Source organism: Triticum aestivum, chromosome 6B (assembly GCF_018294505.1).
Source record: "Triticum aestivum cultivar Chinese Spring chromosome 6B, IWGSC CS RefSeq v2.1, whole genome shotgun sequence".
NCBI lineage: Eukaryota > Viridiplantae > Streptophyta > Magnoliopsida > Poales > Poaceae > Triticum > Triticum aestivum.
This window is the reverse complement of record NC_057810.1, coordinates 644,471,978-644,492,478: the sequence shown is the minus strand read 5'-3', so window position 1 is coordinate 644,492,478 and position 20,501 is coordinate 644,471,978. Positions and strand designations below refer to the sequence as shown.

At 44.1% G+C, this 20,501-nt stretch overlaps 1 protein-coding gene across 2 annotated transcripts; it reads left to right on the top strand.

Moving 5' to 3' along the window:
* Nucleotides 1-14,483: 14,483 nt before the first annotated feature.
* LOC123134674 (uncharacterized) lies at nucleotides 14,484-18,638 on the top strand. Of its 2 annotated transcripts, none has more exons than XM_044553879.1 (8): nucleotides 14,484-14,803; nucleotides 14,905-15,012; nucleotides 15,723-15,775; nucleotides 15,860-16,095; nucleotides 16,211-16,310; nucleotides 16,448-16,508; nucleotides 16,739-16,905; nucleotides 17,491-18,638. In XM_044553879.1, exons 1-7 carry the CDS (start codon nucleotides 14,630-14,632, stop codon nucleotides 16,874-16,876), a joined length of 870 nt encoding a protein of 289 aa, XP_044409814.1. In that variant the 5' UTR covers nucleotides 14,484-14,629; the 3' UTR covers nucleotides 16,877-16,905; nucleotides 17,491-18,638. The 2 variants fall into 2 exon arrangements, with proteins under 2 accessions (XP_044409814.1, XP_044409813.1); XM_044553878.1 differs by having other exon boundaries at nucleotides 14,486-14,803; nucleotides 17,434-18,638.
* The last annotated feature ends 1,863 nt before the right edge of the window (nucleotides 18,639-20,501 follow it).

The following is a 20,501-nucleotide window of genomic DNA, read 5'->3' as shown; positions in this document are numbered from 1 at the left end:
GGCCAAAAAAAAAGAAAGGCCAAAAAAAGAAAAAAAAAGAAAAGAAAGAAAAAAAAGAAAAAAGAAGAAAATAAATAAAAAGGGCAATGTTACTATCTTTTTTTCCACACTTGTGCTTCAAAGTAGCACCTTGTTCTTCATGTAGTGAGTCTCATATATTGTGCTTCAAAGTAGCACCATGTTTTTCATATAGTGAGTCTCATAAGTTGTCTTTTTCATACTAGTGGGAATTTTTCATTATAGAACTTGGCTTGTATATTCCTACGATGGGCTTCCTCAAATGCCCTAGGTCTTCGTGAGAAAGCAAGTTAGATGCACACCCACTAGTTTTCTTTTGTTGAGCATTCATTTATAGCTCTACTGCATCCGTTGCATGGCAATCCCTACTACTCATGTTGACATCAATTGATGGGCATCTCCATAGCCCGTTGATTATCCTCGTCAATGTGAGACTTTCTCCCTTTTTGTCTTCTCCACACAATCTCCATCATCATATTCTATTCCACCCATAGTGCTATATCCATGGATCACGTTCATGTATTGCGTGAAGGTTGAAAAAATTTGAGATTATTAAAGTATGAAACAATTGCTTGGCTTGTCATCGGGGGTATAGAAGTTGGGAACATCTTTGTGTGACGAAAATGAAGCATAGCCTAACTATATGATTTTGTAGGGATGAACTTTCTTTTGCCATGTTATTTTGAGAAGACATGATTACTTTGATTGGTATGCTTGAAGTGTTACTATTTCTTTTATCAATATGAACTTTTATTTTGAATCATTTGGATCTGAACATTCATGCCACAATAAAGAAAATTACATTAAGAATTATGCTAGGCAGCATTCCACATCAAAAATTTCTTTTTTATCATTTACCTACTCGAGGACGAGCAGGAATTAAGCTTGGGGATGCTTGATACGTCTCCAACGTATCTATAATTTTTTATTGTTCCATGCTATTATATTACCCCTTTTGGATGTTTATGAGCTTTATTTTACACATTTATATCATTTTTGGGACTAACCTACTAACCGGAGGCCCAACCCGTATTGCTGTTTTTTTTGCCTATTTCAGTATTTCAAAGAAAAGGAATATCAAACGAAGTCCAAATGGAATGAAACCTTCGGGAGCGTGATTTTTGGAACGAACATGATCCAGAGGACTTGGAGTGCAAGTCAAGAAGTAGTCGAAGCTTCCACGAGATAGGAGGGCGCCCCCCTATAGGGCGCCCCCTGTCTCGTGGGCCCCTCGGGCGTCCACCGACGTACTTCTTCCTCCTATATAAGCCTACGTACCCCAAAAACATCCAGGGAGCGAACGAAACACAATTTCCAGCACTGTAACCTTCTGTATTCGCGAGATCTCATCTTGGAGCCTTCGCGGACGCTCCGCCGGAGGGGGAATCGACCATGAAGGGCTTCTACATCAACACCATAGCCCCTCCGATGAGTTGTCACTAGTAGAAAAAGGGTCAAACGTGAAGCACATTAGTGCCGGTTTGTATTTGAGCCGGCAGAAATGTATACATTAGTGCCGGTTCCAACGGCTAGCCGGGCCACTCTCATTAGTACCGGTTCGTGGCTAACCTTTAGCACCGGTTCGTGCCACGAACCGGTACTAATGAGAGTGGTGGCAGGATGTTGTCAGTCTGGGCCCCCTCCAGCACCTTTAGTACCGGTTCTTGGCACGAACCGGTACTAAAGGTCGTCCGACATAAACCCTTCGTCCACCCGAGCTCGCTCTGTTCTTCCCCTTTCCCCTCTCCTCTCTGTTCTTCCCCTCTTCCTCTCGAGCTCATCACACATTTTGCCCAAAATTTGTCAAGATTTGAAGGCCCCCATCCATTCAAATGATCACAAAGGTTAGCAACTTTGTCCTTTCATCTCTCATTGCTAAATTAGCTCTTGCAATGCTTTATATAGTTATTAATTTGTGAGTTTAGTAATTTTGGAGGAAATATATATATGTGCTAGTATTTGATTTATATGCAATTTGAGGTTAAAATAACACTTAGTTTGCATATGTAGGTGTGGTTTACTTAGTGCCTTCTAAATCTCCGTCGTAACCACCGTCGATCGCCGGCACCACCTTGTGGTGAGCCTCTTGTTCATGAAATTTTATATAAAAAATTGATGTTTGTGTGATTTGGATATATAGTTACTCGTATAATAATTATCTTACCCGTACGTTATTTGTTATACATAGTGCCATGGTTTTGATATCCGTCCCCATCGGCCCTCGTCCTTGTTATGATTCGGATGTGGTATATTCTCTTTTAAAACTATTTGTTGCATTTCGTGTTTATGACAAAATATGCCCATCAAGTTGACATAGATATTTTTATCTAGGAGGTATGTGAACCGGAAATTCCAACCGACCCTATTGTCGAGAGGTTAAATTTAGTTGAAAGAGAAAATGAGTACTTGAAAGAAAAAATGAAAAGAATTGAGGGGGAGAAGATGGAATTGGAGTTGCATGTTGCCGATGTCATCGATGATCACAAGATCAAGAAGGAGAAAATGCGCTTGAAGATTAGAAAGATTAGAAAATATGCCATCGATAGTGAGGCTTGGTATCATTATGCTGTTGGATCAATTGTTACCTTAGTTGCGATCTTGATCGCATTTGTTGTTGCATTTAAATGCTTTAGCTAGAGAGTTATTTGTTTGTTGCATTTAAGTGTTGTATGAACTTGTATTAATTTGGTCTATTCGGTGTTGTGTAATGAAGATGAGCCGGCAATGGATGTACGATGACCGATGCTCTCCCCAGTTCGTTGAGGGCGTGCATACTTTTTTGCTTGCGGCTGAGGCAAACAAGCGGGCGGATGGTTTTATGCCTTGTCCATGTGCTGGCTGTAAGAATGGTCGCAATTACTCTACGTCAAGAACCATTCACGTCCACCTGTTTGAGTCCGGTTTCATGCCCCACTATAATGTTTGGACCAAGCATGGAGAAAGAGGGGTTATGATGGAAGACAATGAAGAAGAAGAGGACGACGACAGCTATCCTGGCCATGGGTTCCCTGAATACAATGATACAACAATGGGGGAAGAAGCTGAGCCGGTAATGCGGGAAGAAGCTGAGCCGGCAATGCAGGAAGAAGCTGAAGAAGAGGCATCAGATGAGCCCGTTGATGATCTAGGTCGGGCCATTGCCGATGCAAAGAGAAACTGCGCAAGTGATTTGGAGAAGAAGAAGTTGCAGCGCATGTTAGAGGATCACAAAAAATTGTTGTACCCGAATTGCATAGGTGACAAGAAAAAGCTGGGCACCACACTGGAATTGCTGCAATGGAAGGCAGAGAATGGTGTATCTGACAAGGGATTTGGAAAGTTGCTGGTAATGATAAAGGATATGCTTCCAAAGGACAACGAATTGCCCGAGAGTACGTACAAAGCAAAGAAGGTTGTCTGCCCTCTAGGGTTAGAGGTGCAGAAGATACATGCATGCCCTAATGATTGCATCCTCTACCGCGGTGAGTACGAGGATTTGAACGCTTGCCCGGTATGTGGTGCATTGCGCTATAAGATCAGCCGCGATGAGCATGGTGATGTCGAGGGCGAGCGCCCCGGGAAGAAGATTCCTGCCAAGGTGATGTGGTATTCTCCTATAATACCACGGTTGAAACGTTTCTTCCAAAACAAAGAGCATGCCAAGGCGATGCGATGGCACAGAGAAGACCGTAAGAAAGACGAAAAGATACACTTGAGGCACGGGAGGACCAGCAACGTATGCACGGAGAAGACGGCATACATCAGGGTCATGCAAGCTACGCTCTTACCAAAGAAGAGAAGGAAATCTTCTTTGAATGCCTGCTCAGTATTAAGGTACCGTCTGGCTTCTCGTCGAATATAAAGGGAATAATAAACATGGCAGAGAAAAAGTTCCAGAACCTAAAGTCTCATGACTGCCACGTGATTATGACGCAACTGCTTCCGGTTGCATTGAGGGGGCTTCTACCGGAAAACGTTCGATTAGCCATTGTGAAGCTATGTGCATTTCTCAATGCAATCTCTCAGAAGGTAATCGATCCAGAAATCATACCAAGGTTACAGAATGATTTGGTGCAATGTCTTGTCAGTTTCGAGTTGGTGTTCCCACCATCCTTCTTCAACATCATGACACACGTCCTAGTTCACCTGTGCGAAGAGATTAACATTTTGGGTCCTGTATTTCTACACAATATGTTCCCCTTTGAGAGGTTCATGGGAGTCTTAAAGAAGTATGTTCATAACCGTGCTAGGCCAGAAGGAAGCATCTCCAAGGGCCATCAAAATGAGGAGGTCATTGAGTTTTGTATTGACTTTATTCCTGACCTTAAGCCGATTGGTGTTCCTGAATCGCGGCATAAGGGCAGACTGGATGGAAAAGGCACGCTAGGAGGGGAACAAATAATATGTATGGACGAACATTCTCTCACTGAAGCACACTACACAGTTCTACAGAATTCCGCCTTGGTGGCTCCGTATATGGATGAACACAAGAATTTGCTACGCTCCAAACACCCGGAGCGGTCTGATGACTGGATTACACGTGAACAAACCAGGAGTTTCGCCAGCTGGTTGCAGACACGTACCATGCATGACACCTCTATTGAAGATGACCTGTACTTGCTGTCCCAGTTACCATCTTCGAATATAATGACTTTCAAAGGGTACGAGATAAATGGTAATACATTTTACATGATCGCCCAAGATAAGAAGAGCACCAACCAAAACAGTGGTGTCCGCTTTGATGCAGAAACCAAGACGGGAAAGGAAACATATTATGGTTATATACAGGACATATGGGAACTTGACTATCGATGTGGTTTAAAGGTCCCTTTGTTTCGGTGCAAATGGGTCAATATGACACGAGGCGGGGTAACGGAAGACCCGCAGTACGGAATGACAACAGTGGATCTCAACAATCTTGTGTATGCAGACGAACCATTCGTCCTAGCCAATGATGTGGCACAGGTTTTCTATGTGAAGGACATGTCTACCAAGCCAAGAAAAAGAAAAGATAAGGAAGCGAATGCATCGTACGATGAGCCAAAGTGGCACATAGTTCTTTCTGGGAAGAGAAACATCGTGGGAGTGGATGACAAGACAGACAAGTCAGAAGATTATGAAAAGTTTGATGAAATTGCTCCATTCACAGTGAATATTGACCCGACCATCCCGTTAAATGATGAAGATTTTCCATGGTTACGACGCAAAGGGACACACGCGAAGAAAAAGTTTCACACCCAAAGATTTGGGATGTGATCGGCTTCACTAGCTATCATCACTTTCTTTTGTGTTTCGCACCGAGAGGGGAATCTCTGTAATAGTTAGGGTAGTTATGTGTTTTGGCATTTGAAATGTGAAGAAATTTTATGTGCAAACAAATTCACACTAATTTCAAATAATTCAAAAATTAAACTATTCAAATTTGAAAACTACGGGCACTAACAGAAAAAATAGCAGAAAAGAAAGAAAAACTATAGCTGAAAAGAAAAAAACTATATAAAAAAACTACTCAAAAATAAATATAGCAGAAAAGAAAAAACTACTCAGAAATAAATAGAAGAAAAAATAAAGCAGAAAAGAAAAAATTATATTTGCTATTTTTCAATCGTTTACAAAATGACCGTGAAATTGAAAATCACTACAAAATGAACTCTGAAAATGTTGAATTTTGGCAAACTAGATGAAAAACTACTCACAAATAAATAGAAGAAAATAAATATAACAGAAAAGAAAAAACTATGCAAAAAACTACGCAAAAATATATAGAAGAAAATAAAGCAGAAAAGAAAAAAACTATAAAAAAATTGGGGCGCTGCCCTGTGGGCCTGAGAGGCCACAGGTGTGTAATTACAGGCCTTAAAGGCCCAGCAGACTCACAGGGCAGCGCGCAGAGTTTAGGCCCACAAGCCTGCTAGCTATATAGAGGAGTTCGAAGTGGTAGCCGTGGCTGGGATTATAAACCAGTGCAGCTGCCCTTCGCCCGGCGAGGTGGGACTAAACTTTGGGGTGGCAGCGCGACCCCTTTAGTACCGGGTGGTGGCACAAACCGGTACTAAAGGGGGGGGGCCTTTAGTACCGGTTTGTGCCACCACCCGATACTAAAGGGAGTCGCTTCCCGCCGCTTGGCCTGGCCAAAACAGGCCTTTAGTACCGGTTGGTGGCTCCAACCGGTACTAAAGGTGCCTTCTATATATACAACAGCTACGAAAATTTCAGTTTCCCTCTCTATTTGTTCCTCTGTTTCCGTCTTCGTCGCCGTCACCGCCGCCCTCGATCGTCTCCGGCGTCGCTCGTCTCCGTCGCCGCCCCCGTCCCCGTCGCCGCCCCCGTCCCCGTCGCCGCCCTCATCTCCGTCGCCGTCCCGGGCCCGTACCCGTCGCGCCGTCCCCGTCCCCGTCGCGCCGTCCCCGCTGTCGCCGCCCCGGCCGTCGCCTCGCCGTCGCCCGCTGTGAGCTCTCCCCCTCTAACCCCTCTCCCTCGCCCCCGGCGGCCACCATGGGCGCCGCCCCTCCCCGAGCCCATACACACACACACACACAAGCATGCATGAACACACACACACACACACGTACATATGTATTTTGTATGTTTAATTAGTTTAGATTATTTAATGTTTAATTAGTATATACGTATTTTGTATGTTTAATTAGTTTAGATTATTTAGATTATTATTTTTTTCACTATTATATATGTATGAATGCATGTTAGATGGATATAATTAGTATTTAATTAGTATGGAATTTTTTTATATAATGTTGTTTTTCAGTTTTTTAATGGATGTATAGAAGTTGTGTTTTCTGTTTTTAGTGTTAGATGCTTAATTAGTATGAAATAGTATATAGATTTTTGAAATAGTAGAAATGTTAGAAATTTTAGTTATCAAAATCCAATCATTAAAAAAATATTACTTTTTGCGGGCATATAGCTAGTATTTGTTCTCGACGATGCCCGGCCCGCATCCTCGCCGTCGACCCGTCCGCGACGACGTCCAGCCGACCCATGTCCAGGACTGGGCTCCGCCGGGCTGGCACTGGGAGGTGCTGCCTGGAGGGGCGCGCCGCTTGATGAGGAACCCGGCCCCGGGTCCCGTCGTCGACCCTGATCTCGTTTGGTGGCGTTCGCGTGGGCCAGTTTCGGTGCGGAGGGACCCGGCCCCGCCGGAGGTGGTACGTCGCCGTGTCAGGGAGGAGGACGAGCATGTCCATCGCTACATGGTTGCGTTAGAGGGCGGCAGGTTCTCCAATACCTGGCAGTATCTTCGGGGATCTCACTTCAGCTATGATCTTGTGAGGGTTCCTTCTCTTTGGGTGTCCACCGCCCGCGCTGCAGGAACCGCGAGTGTCCTAGATTCTTCTGTAGTATTTGATCTTTAATTAGCTAGCCAGTGATGTACTATTCAATATTATATATTATTCGAGATGATGTATTCGAGATTATATGTATTATTCTAGATGAAGTATTCGAGATTATATCTATTATTCGAGACGATGTAATTTGAATACTAAATTGTTTTATATTTCTTTTGAATTAGTTAAATAAAAGCTATGGCAGACAATACCGACAGAGAGGGAGAACAGACCATGTTCGATATGATACGCGGGCCAGATGATGATCAGAATGAAGAAGATTATGACGGCTCCAAATTTCTAAACAACACCAGAGAGGGTGATATGATATTCGATTGCGACGACCGAATTGATGAAGTCATGATGTTACTCCATGTCCAGACAAAAGACAAAAAGGCAAAGAGGACGCTGCTCCACGTCCAGATGTTACTTTTGTCGACAAGAATCAAAAAGATCTGCTTTGGGATACTCTCATGGAACATTTCACCCTACCAGATCATTTCACAGAAGCAGATGTGCAGAAATTCAAGGACGCTGCTCTTAGGAAGATGGCGGTTGCATTCAAGAACCACAAGAATCGTGAATGGGACAAGTACGTCAAGGGAGGAAGGAAGACTCCAGTATTCGAGGGAACACTAGAGAACCAACGTGCTCATTGGGACGATTTCGTGAAATTCAAGGATTCGGAATTAGCTAAGGAACGGTCGAGAATAAACAAGAAGAATGCCGAAAAAAGGATAAGTTCCATAAGCTGGGGCCAGGTGGCTATGCGGTGGCAATGCCTAAGTGGGATAAGTCTGAGAAAGAGATGGAGGATGCAGGTGCCACTCCGGTTACTAAGAGCTGGCCCCCCAGGGTCAGGACTTGGTTCTATGCGCATGGGGGGGAGTTGGACCCGAAGACAGGCAATGTTTCGACGAGGGCAAGTCTAAAGGGAGCTGACGATGCGATACTTGTTGCAATAGAAGAGGCACGATCGGGGGTGTTCCAGCCCAACATAGAGAACGACGAGCTTATGCGTGCCCTGGGAAATCCTGAACACCCGGGAAGAACACGAGGCAAGGGCGCTATTCCGTGGTATGAGGGGTTTTCAGACTGGAACACCGACTACAGAACCTGTGCGAGAAAGAAGATTGCGGAGGAGAAGAAGAGGAAGATGGAGGAGGAGCAGAGGAAGCGGGACTATGAACGCCTTCAAGGCCTAGAAGCAAGTCAAGCGGAATTGGTAGTCAAATTCCAGTGGCAGCAGGAGCAGATCGACTCACTTACCCAGCAAAGGGGGTCTCAGCAGCTGAAGCAGCTAGCGAATGATCCAGCATTGGATAGCACCACCCCATCCATGCCGAGAAGCAGCGTGGGTTCCGCCCCGGACGACGCAATGCTGGGTAGATACCCCGTGGATGACATCACGGAGAACACTGGTTGCGAGCTACACGTCAAAATGAAGAACATATCCATGAAGGTGGCGGACGCCGTTGCTTTTACAAATCCCCCCGAGGCAACCTTCCATTGCAATCCGATTCCAGCGGGCTATGCTCGTGTCTTGGTTGATGAGGTGGTGGACCTATATTCGGAGCTAGAGCTTGACTATCCTGGAGGTGATGATGAGCGCTTTCTCGGAGACGCCAAACATCGTATCATCCTATGGAAAAAGGATTGCATCATCTTTCGAAGGCCACCGACACCGCGTCAGCCGACTCCTCGTCGAAGTCCGCCACTGAGTCAGCAGTCTCCCGCTCCTGCAAGTCCACCAAGTCCGGCAAAGTGTCAGGCCACTCCTCCTCCAAGTCCGGCAAAGTGTCAGGCCACTCCTCCTCCTCCAAGTCCGCCACAGCGTCAGACGTCCACTCCTCCTCCAAGTCTGGCACAACCTCAGGCCACTCCTCCTTCAAGTCCGGCACAACTTCAGGCGGCCACTCCTCCTCGTCCAACTCAGCCCCGTCAGCCGTCTCTGCCGCCTCAGCAATCACAGAAGAGACACCCCGCAACTATGGTGCATAGCAGTACAAGTCGAGGTAGTACATGAAGTACATGCGGAGGCAAGCGATATAAATATGGTCCAAGCCTCACGCCTCTTCCGCAGAGGGCTTATGACAGGTCCGAGGAGGAAATCACAGCCATATCGAAGTCCGAGGTGGAAGCCCATTTTGCACCGAAACCGCCACCGCCGCCAAGGGAGAAAGTCCCTGAGGAAACGATTGATCACTTCATTCGTATGGCTCAACCACCAGCTCCCAAGCCTGTTGACACAGACTATGAGCGCCACATCAGGAAGTTAAATCGAGCACATCTACGTAAGGAGGCGAGCTCGGGATCGAGCAAACAAGAAGCAGCTGTCAAAAAATGCGGGAAAACCATTCCCCAGTTGGGAGAACAGGCGGCGCAATCGATCCCCTCGCTTGTTGTGCCAACAACACGTGACAGTACATGCACCCAATATTATTGTGGGCAAACAGTTTATGGAGGAGCATATAATGCAGACTGAAGTTCTCAAAATCACTGTTGGACAACTCCTCGAGATCGAGCCCATGCCTGTGCTTAGAGAGGATGAAATAAAACGGAAATATGTCCGGGGCCAACCTTTGGTCGAGCCAGACAAGGTCAAGAACCTCCCAACGAGAATGTATGAATTGCATGAATAGTACATGAACATTATCAAGATTTCCGATCGATTGTCCCTCATGGTGAATGTCAAGAAGGAGCATTACTACCATGAGAAAGCTGTGTCCGTTGAGTATTCTGAACTGTTTCAGTTATACAATCAAGACGCACTCGACAAATCTATCGTCAGTTGCTATTGTCTGTAAGTGATTTCTTTCTGTAATTTAAGTCTCAAGCTAGCTGTAGTGATCCTTTTGATCAATCATTACCTGTAATTATCCTCATTATATTCTTTTCTGTGGTATTATATGCAGGATGAAGATGTATGAAATGAGAAAAGGTGGACGCTATGGCATTGGGTTCATTGACCCAAACACCGTTAATGAATACACATGGAAAATAGATGCACGTCATGCAAAGGCCGTAGAGGACAGCATGCTAGAGTTCTTGAAGCGCCTCAGATACAATGAAGATATACTACTTCCTTACAACTTCCAGTGAGTCACACTGTCTTGTACTACAAATTCTCTGTTTTTGCCTACTAGCTAGCTACATGTTTTTGCTTACATATGCCCATTTAATTAAGACATGCAAACGTGTGTGCATGTAGATTTCACTGGGTCTTGTGTATCATTAAAGTTGACGCCGGAACAGTTGAAATACTGGACTCACTACTCAAAGAAAAAACTGACTATAACATCTTGTTTGGGATAGTCAACAGGTAATTTCAATCATTATTAACTATATATCTCGGCCTATTTAGTTCGTCATTTCATGATATGAACTATTTAATAACCCCTTTATTCATTTTCTTTGTCGGCTGGCAGAGCTTGGGCAAGGTTCATCAGCGTCAGGGAAGGCGAATGGAAAAAAAAGCTTCAATGGGGAAGACCCAAGGTAAGTAATTAAGTAGTACTAGCTAGGTAGCTAGCTGTCATCTCTTTAATTATCATGCTTGATTAATTATTATCTGATCAAATTCTATTCTCGTAAAGGCCCTGAAGCAGGCGCAGGGGACTGATCTGTGTGCATTCTGCGTTTGCGAGAACGTTCGCATGATGGCGTCCGAAAGGAGCAGATCTCAAAGACAAGAATGGGTACGCTTGTCAAAACACTATTCACAATTTTTACACCATTATCGATATCTAGTCACACAATGTATACACATGCATATTGATCTCCTTCTTAACAGTTCAGAGAGGTGCGGGCGAAGCTCCTAGAAACGGAGCGCGTAGAAGCACTTCAAGAGGAAATAGCGGGATTTTTGCTCGACCAGGTCATAAATCCGAAGGGAGAATACTATTACCCGCTACCGCCCTCATGAAAATCACTTCCAATTGTCATCGTGCTCCGAATGCACCAATTAGGCTAATGCCACTGGCTTCGAAGGCAACATGCATATGTAGGAGAAATTGTATATAGCTATACATGTGTGTATGTGTGAATTAATTAATATGATGGTTTGTGAGACATTGATGATATATATATGCATGATTGGTTCTACTAGAAATTCTATATATATATATATATATATATATATATGCATAACGTATACAATGTGTAGTATCATAAAATACCAGCAAACGAAAAAGAATTAAAATGGAAACACAAAATTAAATGAAAAAGAATCATAAAACTAAAAACCCCCCAAACCTTATAGTACCGGTTGGTCTTACCAACCGGTACTAAAGGGCTCCAGGCCCCTGGAGCTGGCTCGTACCACGTGGTTTCCCTTTAGCACCGGTTCGTGCTGAACTGGTACTAAGGGGGGGGGGGCTTTAGTGCCCACACTTTAGTGCCGGTTATGGAACCGACACTAAAGGGCCTTACGAACCGGTGCTATTGCCCGGTTCTGCACTAGTGTGTGAGTAGTTTACCACAGACCTACGGGTCCATAGTTATTAGCTAGATGACTTCTTCTCTCTTTTTCGATCTCAATACAATATTCTCCCCCTCTCTTGTGGAGATCTATTCGATGTAAACTCTTTTTGCGGTGTGTTTGTCGAGATCCGATGAATTGTGGGTTTATGATCAAGTTTATCTATGAATAATATTTGAATCTTCTCTGAATTCTTTTATGTATGATTGAGTTATCTTTGCAAGTCTCTTCGAATTATCAGTTTGGTTTGGCCTACTAGATTGATCTTTCTTGCCATGGGAGAAGTGCTTAGCTTTGGGTTCAATCTTGCGGTGTCCTTACCCAGTGACAGAAAGGGTTGCAAGGCACGTATTGTATTGTTGCCATCGAGGATAAGAAGATGGGGTTTATATCATATTGCTTGAGTTTATCCCTCTACATCATGTCGTCTTGCTTAATGCGTTACTCTGTTCTTATGAACTTAATACTCTAGATGCAGGCAGGAGTCGGTCGATGTGTGGAGTAATAGTAGTAGATGCAGGCAGGAGTCGATCTACTTGTTGCGGACGTGATGCCTATATACGTGATCATGCCTAGATAATCTCATAATTATTCGCTTTTCTATCAATTGCTCGACAGTAATTTGTTCATCCACCGTAATACTTATGCTATTTTGAGAGAAGCCACTAGTGAAACCTATGGCCCCCAGATCTATCTTTTATCATATTTGCTTCCAATCTATTTTTATTTGCATCTTTACTTTTTGCATCTATATTATAAAATACCAAAAATATATTTATCTTATCTTACTATCTTTATTAGATCTCACTTTCGCAAGTGGCCGTGAAAGGATTGACAACCCCTTTATTGTGTTGGTTGCGAGTTCTTTGTTTGTTTGTGTGGGTGCGTGGGACTTTTGAGGAGCCTCCTACTGGATTGATACCTTGGTTCTCAAAAACTAAGGGAAATACCTACGCTACTATTGCTGCATCACCCTTTTTCTCTTCAAGGAAAACCAACGCAAGCTCAAAATGTAGCAGTGCCCCCACCGAGCTTGATGGTGGACTGATTAATCCAGTTAATAGGCCGATTCACCGATTGATGGTGGACTAATTAATCCAGTTAATAGGCCGATTCACCGATTAATCACTACTCCCAAGCTGACCAAGCAGCTACCAGTTACCGATTTCGTCAACAATGCCAAAATCTGGTGGAACGTGCAATTTCCCCAGTCTAACCAAACATGGCCAAATGGCCCGACACGACACGACACAACCTGGCTTAAACGGGCCAGGCCCGACCAGGCGCGCTAAGTACACGGGCCGTGCCGGCACACGTGTTGTCCTCCCTGGCCTAGGTACGACCCCCTAGGTACATGGGCCGACACGGCGTCCCATTTGGCACGCTGGCACAGTGGCCCGAGTAACAGATCGAGGGCACATACGTCCCGTGCGCTCGTGCACTAGTGCTAGGAGGCACATCGAAGCCAACTAAAAAAAGGGACGCCTGATTCTTGCGGTTCTTGTGCCTCGCCTGATTCTTGGCATCATTCCCTTTTATATTGCACGGTTTCAAGGTGTCCTTGGGCTCTTGTCGACGAGGAGTTGAGTTTGACCTTGGTTGCCACGACCGAGGCCAATGCAAAGAACTAGTTGTTCACTCTTCTGGAAACACTTCCTCATGATCAGTTTGTTAGGGTGTCAGTTAGTGTGTAGGCGACATGGTCATCAAGACGCAAGGCTATTCACGAGGGGATCTTCCAAACACCGCATGCAATACACGCTTTATCACACATTTTATCAGTGAGCTTGACGCCGTTCGGGACAAGGAGCCAGTGAGAACGAAGGCTGTCCAGACTATTGTGGAGAATGTTGCCCAACGAGGCAAGTCTCCTCCGGAGAACTTTGTTAAAATTCAAGTGGACGCGGGAGTGAGAGCAGTAAGGGCGGGATCAGCGGCAGCTATCTGTCGGGATAGGAAATTAAATTATTTGGGCAGCTCCGCGTTGGTTGTTGCTGGAGTTCTGGATCCAGCGACGCCGGAGGTGATTGCATGCAGAGGGGCTATTTCTTTAGCGCAGGACCTTCAATTACAAAAAATTGTTATCACATAAGATTCTAAACAAATTGTCACTGATATCCATAAAGGAAACCAGGGAGCGTATGGTGCTATAATCAGTGAAATCAAAATTAGAGCTTCTCCTTTTAAATGTACTTTAATTTTAAGAGTCATGCGACCAGTGTTGATGCACATAGATTAGCAAAGTTTGCTCTTTCTTTAGCTCAGGAACGACGTGTAATGGCCTGGCCAGCTTTATGACCTAACGTGTATCCCACTCTCTATAAATTTTGATCAATAAAGTTGGCTTTACGCAAAAAAAAAGGGGACGCACATAGAGCCACGTCTCGTACGAGCGTGTCGCACCTCCCGGTCCCTGGCGCAACGATACTCCTTGGCAAATGCGCTCGTGCGCTTCTCCAGATTTCGTGCGTTCGTGCAGTCGTTCTTTCGTGCTAGTCGCTCCAGGCCACTCGCCCTTTGGCGTGCCGTGCCGGGCTGGCGCTCAGGCACGGCCCGTTAAGCCACGTGTCGGGCCGGCCCATGACGGCCAATTTGACAAGGTTTGAGTCCAAACCTCACGGCGTTACTAGCGGCAGCGGGTCGCACACACAAAAATGGTGCTACTTCTCTAAACGGCGACAGCCCAGAGACGGAAAATAAGGTTGGCAAAGGAGGGCAATCCCGGCCGCCGCGCGACACTGTAGCACCCAGGAGACGGACAGCGGGTTGGCGAAGGAGCGCAATCCCTGCCGCCGCGCCGCCGGAGATGGCTTCCTCCGCGGACAGCTCCGAGGAGGAAGAGAAGCGGCAGTGCTGCATCCCTGAAGCGGCGGACCGCCCCCTGCGACACCCCCTCGCCTGCAGCGACAGCATCCGCCTCGTCGACGACCACTGCGCCCCCCAAATGCTCGCCTATAGCCGCCGCCATTACCGAGGCGAGGTAACCCTTCTCTAGGGTTTCTGCTCCAAGCGCAACATCCCTTCTTGGTCTTATCTCCCCCACTCTTAGCACTTGCGTCCTAACTTGTATCAATTGAGCAGGTGTGCAGCAAGGTCGACATCTCGAGCCAACCTTCCTGGGCTGCAGGCGCCACTGTTCTGCCAATCCGCGGTTATCGATTCATTTGGGCTGTTGCTTGTCTCACACAGGTGAGCAGTCGCATTCCCCTTCATCTGATATCCGTGTCATGCCTACCGATGCACTATTGCATAGTACTTCTGAGTTGGTTGTTGCGATGAATTTGGAATGTTGTCTGCGGAATTTGTCATGTATGCTTCCTCATGGTTCTAGCTGCTTGTTAATTTTGAGTAGGGATGCAAATTTCGAACCTAGAGGGTACCCGCCTACCCTACTTAGTTCAACCAAATGAACCAAGTTTTCAGAAATGAGGTTAGTTCTGAAAATTTAGTTCATTTAGTTAAACTAGGTAGGGTCGGAGGGTACCCTTTAGGTTCCAAATTTGCATCCCTAATTTTGAGCAGATAATCGTTTCTTATAGTTTGATGAATATAGCCAACTCCGACTGATTTTCCTGGCGGTCAATGTTCTTAAGTGTATTTATTTTTTGGGGAAGGATACCAGTACATTGTATCTATGTAATGTGTTGTTTGATGAGGCAAGCATATTTGTGCATGAGGGTGGGCGGACTTTCCATGCATATCTATGTAATCTATTGTATGCTCTGGTTTACCAGCAAACAATTGATGCTAATTGCTATCGTATGTGAATGTTCCTCCTGGAGTCTAGAAACATGTCTTACACATTTGTTATTCTCTGTTAAGGAAGGATGCGCTCTGATGTGTTAAATGTCTTGTATCGATTTGAATAATATCTGTAACCTGCAATATGTTTGTTGCAGTTAGCGAGTTCTTTTTCCAATGGAGGATGTCCAGGCTTGGAGTGCATTTCTAGGTTCTTTTCCTCTCTTTTTCTGATTCCTATCAGTCCATTGTAAAGTGCTATGTTGCTTTACACACTTATTTATGGCGATGACAGTGTTGATTCATTTCAAGAAGATACATATGAGTCAAGCTTCGAAATATCTCCAACAGAGTTAGTAGAATCAATCTTAACTCTACCTGAAAGATCCAGGGAGGGACTGAAAGGAAGATTGTATGAATCTGATGCAAACGGAAGCAGAGTACTAACTCATGAAGCTGTTTCAAAACCTCTTGACGAAGTTCCATCCTTTTCGACAATTCTTCGAGTGAAAGTTATGTTAGACATTAATGGTATACTGTTTATACTGGTGCTATATTAGATTAGCTTTTTTGATACACTTCTGTATTAGATTACCTATTTACCAACTGAACTGAAGCCCATAATGATGACTGATCCTCCACACAGGTGGTAAGTGCTCCTACATTCTCACAAGTAAACATCAAGATATTGTCAAAGCTCTTAAATGGAAGCCATTCAGTTTGAAAATGGCCACAGTTCACTGCAAGTAAGTAAAACTATGTATTGCTATCAGCTGGCCATAAAACACTATTGAAATGGCTTGACGTCCATGTTCATGTATTAATAATTGGTATTGCAAATTTGTAATATAGTTCCTGATTTGTCCAACCATTTTGTTTTCAGGAGAGGGACATGCGTCTCGTCAGCATCATATCCTGGCCACAATGCATCAGTAAAGTCAGAGGTCTCCTCTTCTTCCTCTGTTGCCTTGCCTGTTTTCAACTTTTATATTTAGAACAGCTGAAAGTACTTTGGTTTTATCAGGAAACATGAATTATTTAATTGGTGAATTCTTTTGCCCAACAAATATTAGATGTTTGCTCAACAGTTTATGGCGCCTCTCTGTCAGTAGTTGAAATAGTTCTGTTTATCTATATAATGTGGAACTATTTGACAATGTTGCATGCGCTACAGGCCTTGAATAATCTGAGGAACCTTATGATGATAGTGGCACTGCAATTCGGCACAACCAAAATGGCCGGAGATTTGGATTTTCTCTTCCAAATAGTGACAACAGAATGTGGACTGGAAATATTGAAGACCTCAGCTTGACAAATACAAACAATTTTCTGGATCTAGAGGTATTTTTGCAAGGACCAGGAATTTGGATACCTACTTTGATTCTCACCTAGTCATTGCAACATGTCTTGGTTCTTGCTGATGTATCCATGTTTAGTTACAATGCTGATTTAAATGACTGCGATGGTTGGAAGTATCTGACCTGTACCCATACTGGTCTTATCCGTTGCTTCTAGAGCATTTGCTTGTTGTTCTTCTTTCTCTTTTTGCTTCACTACAGTAACCATATAGATCTCCCAATCATTTGAAATTGCATCTCTGCAACTCAACATTATATTTATATTATCCTGGGTGGAATCTTAAAGCCCTGTTTGGTTGCTTTATGGATAACTTCGTTATGTGTCTATATTACTTTCTTATTTTAAATTGTGTGTCAAATCTTAGCAGTTACTCCCTCCGTCCCATAATATAAGAGCGTTTTTGACACTACGCTAATGTCAAAAACGCTCTTATATTGTGGGATGGAGGGAGTACTTTTTCTTTCGCTTTAATATTGTAGCTGTTCTTATTAGTTTTTCATTGTATTATAGGCTGAATGGTTTTTCTTACGTGATGGAGGAAACTCGTTCGAACCATGCCTGCTGCAGGGGAACCTTAAAAGGTCTCGAAAAAGGATGTTCAAACCTTATGACCACACTACAGGAACCTATCTAGCAGAATATGAAGTTCAAAGTATCCTATCTTCATGGGGGCCCCTTGTCCTTATTGAAAAGAATGGCCAGCTGTATATTCACAATGTCCAGAGCCTCTATCTGAGGAAGGTTTGGGAGCCTATTCTGCAGGTAAATTCGGTGTCTGCGTGTTCTCTGGATTATGACAGAATAGTCATGGCTGGCGTCAAGCTTCAGTTGGCAGTGAATAAGAGCACTAATGATGGATGTCATCTGTGGATTTGTGAAAGGTCCCTTGGACTAGACCATCAATGGTCGGTTACTGGCTTTGACTATAAGGACGCTGTTATCAGCCTTCTTGCCGCGGGCAGTCATATCTACTGGATATCTGACGAACAAGAGTTATACAGCCTTGACAAAGATGAGAATGAAGAGTTGGCTATTTAGGTAAATGACCTTGGAGATGAGATGACGGCACCTGCACGAGAGATGAGCTTACTGTGGGCTGATGGGAATCTATTGATAGTTGAGCTGAAGGAAGTGCCAGTCGTTTGGCAGGTCACTTGGGATGCAGATGGCAGTGCCTGCTACCGTCAGCTCAGCAATCTAATGGGCTATAATGCATTTGTGGTACCTGGATTGAGCGGGTTTATCTTACCAGCTGCTGATGGTGCTCTCGGAAACAAGGTTTATGTCGGAAATGACCACTCCACGGACTGTTATGCCTACAGTCTCACTGAACGAGTGTTTGAGAACCTTATGCCCTGTGAGAGTTTCAACGTCCATTCTGCTTGCAAGGCTCGATGGGTTGCGCTGAGGGGGGCTGTTCTCGAGGAGGACTATGTGTGAAGTCTGATGAGTAGACTGCCGTGGTTTCTTCAAGATATATTGAAAGCTCCATTCCTTATGTTCTTTCCAAGGGTGTCTTTCAAGAATCAAGATTAGGTTACTCATCAATGTCTTTTCTTTTTTCCGTTTTAGATTACCTCTAAAGGTGCTTCCTTGCATTCTCTTTTTGCCAGGGAGAGTGCCATGCTTGATGAAAAAAAAAGAACATGCAAGAACAAGTTCACTGTAAATCCCTTGAATATTCTCTACCTATATGAGATCATCAATTTTGCTTTTGCTTTTGCTTTTGCTTTGCTTGTACTACTGTAATCATGCCACTAGAGGTAGCTTACTAGTTAACTTTTTACTTGATGTTTAATGACTAATTATCAGCTGCTCTGAATCTGCCAATCAGATATCCACAGATTGACCAATTCAGCACATAAGTTGCTCTATAAAGAATAAATGCACTGTCAGTAGCTATCGATGGTTCAAGAAACCCTTGTAAATGGAATGAAATTATTGAGAAGACCAGTTGTGTTTGGTATGAAATCATAGATGACCTGTTCTAAAAAATAAAATAAAATCATGCATGACCTGGGAGGATAACACTAGTCTGTTACCTCATCTGAACACAGCTAACTCATTTCTGTCCACTTACGTTGGATGGGCCAGCACTTTTATTGAACCAAAGCAGGCCATTAACCTTTCCTTAGTGTTTCCATCCTATATATAGTTTGTCGGTAATAATATTGCACAGAAATAGATTATTCGAAGACCCCAGTCTCCCACAGGCTAAAGCATTCCATGATTTGGTAATGATTGGTTAGATAAGCCAAATTTGTTGTCTTTGGTGGACCAGAACAAAAACTATCGGGAAAAAAAAATTATATGCATGTCCTCCTGCGAAAATTCAAAGGAGTACACGTCCTCACCTGCTCATGGTATCCTCCACCGTCGGACACCACCAAGATCTGACACACCGAGGGACATAGTATGTTGTTGAAATGCATCTGTTGGCCCACCAAGCGTTGTAACGTCGTCAGGTTGCTAGAAGACTTCACATCCAGCTCCGTCATTTGGCCGCGGCCAAGTCATAGCCTGAACAGAGTGTAGTCATAGCCTGGCCAGCAGCGGCCGTGTATAAGGACTTTTTCTTAATATACATGACATATGTTAAAAAGAAGTCCTTATAAACATATTCATAATATTAAACATGTATCGGGAAATTCATCGAATATTTGTATTTTTTTGAAATGCGGTTCATTAGGCTCAATTCATTAAAAAGGTAGAAGAAATTTGCCCAGTCGATTAACGGAAATCCGGGTGAAAACCGTTACAACACGCCCACAACAGGACACCATCAACACACGCCGACCCCAAGGCCGTGCACCAGGCGAACCGCCGACTTCGTCACTCGAGCAACGCGTAGCCGACACCCTACAATCAAAACTAAAGCCGCCGCTCCGGTATCCACACCAACCTGAGGTAAGCAAACATTACCCACTGTATGCTCCAGCATCCGCGCGTGGCCTCAGGTTTCTTTATTTGCTTATGTTTGAAATCTTGTTGAGCCCCATTGACTTGGGAGCCATAGAATTGTGATAGTATACAATGGGTAATGTTTAATTATACAATAATATTACAGCAGGACATGATGAGATTTGATGTTATATGTACTAACCCCTCTAATAAAAAGTTTGGTTAAGTTTTCTGTGGATGAAGTGTTTAAAAATCGAGGAGATATCGATATGAGAAGAATAAGGAGAGTCAAGAGTTCAAGCTTGGGATGCCCGAGGCACCCCAAGTAAATATTCAAGGAGACTCAAGCGTCTAAACTTGGGATGCCCTGGAAGGCATCCCATCTTTCTTCTTCGACAATTATCAGTATGTCTCGATTTTTGTTTTGTTCACATGATAATATGATAATGATATGCGTAAATTCTTGGAGCGTCTTTTGTGTTTATTTTTCCCTTTTCTTTTATGCACCATGCTGGTATGAGATGGTCGTTGGTTGATTTGTAGAATGCCCTTTACACTTCACCTATATCTTTTGAGTATGGCCTTATAGAATGCTTCATGTGCTTCATTTATATCATTTGAAATTTGGATGCCTGCTTCTCTATAGAAAACCGTTATTTGCAGAATGCTCTTTTGCT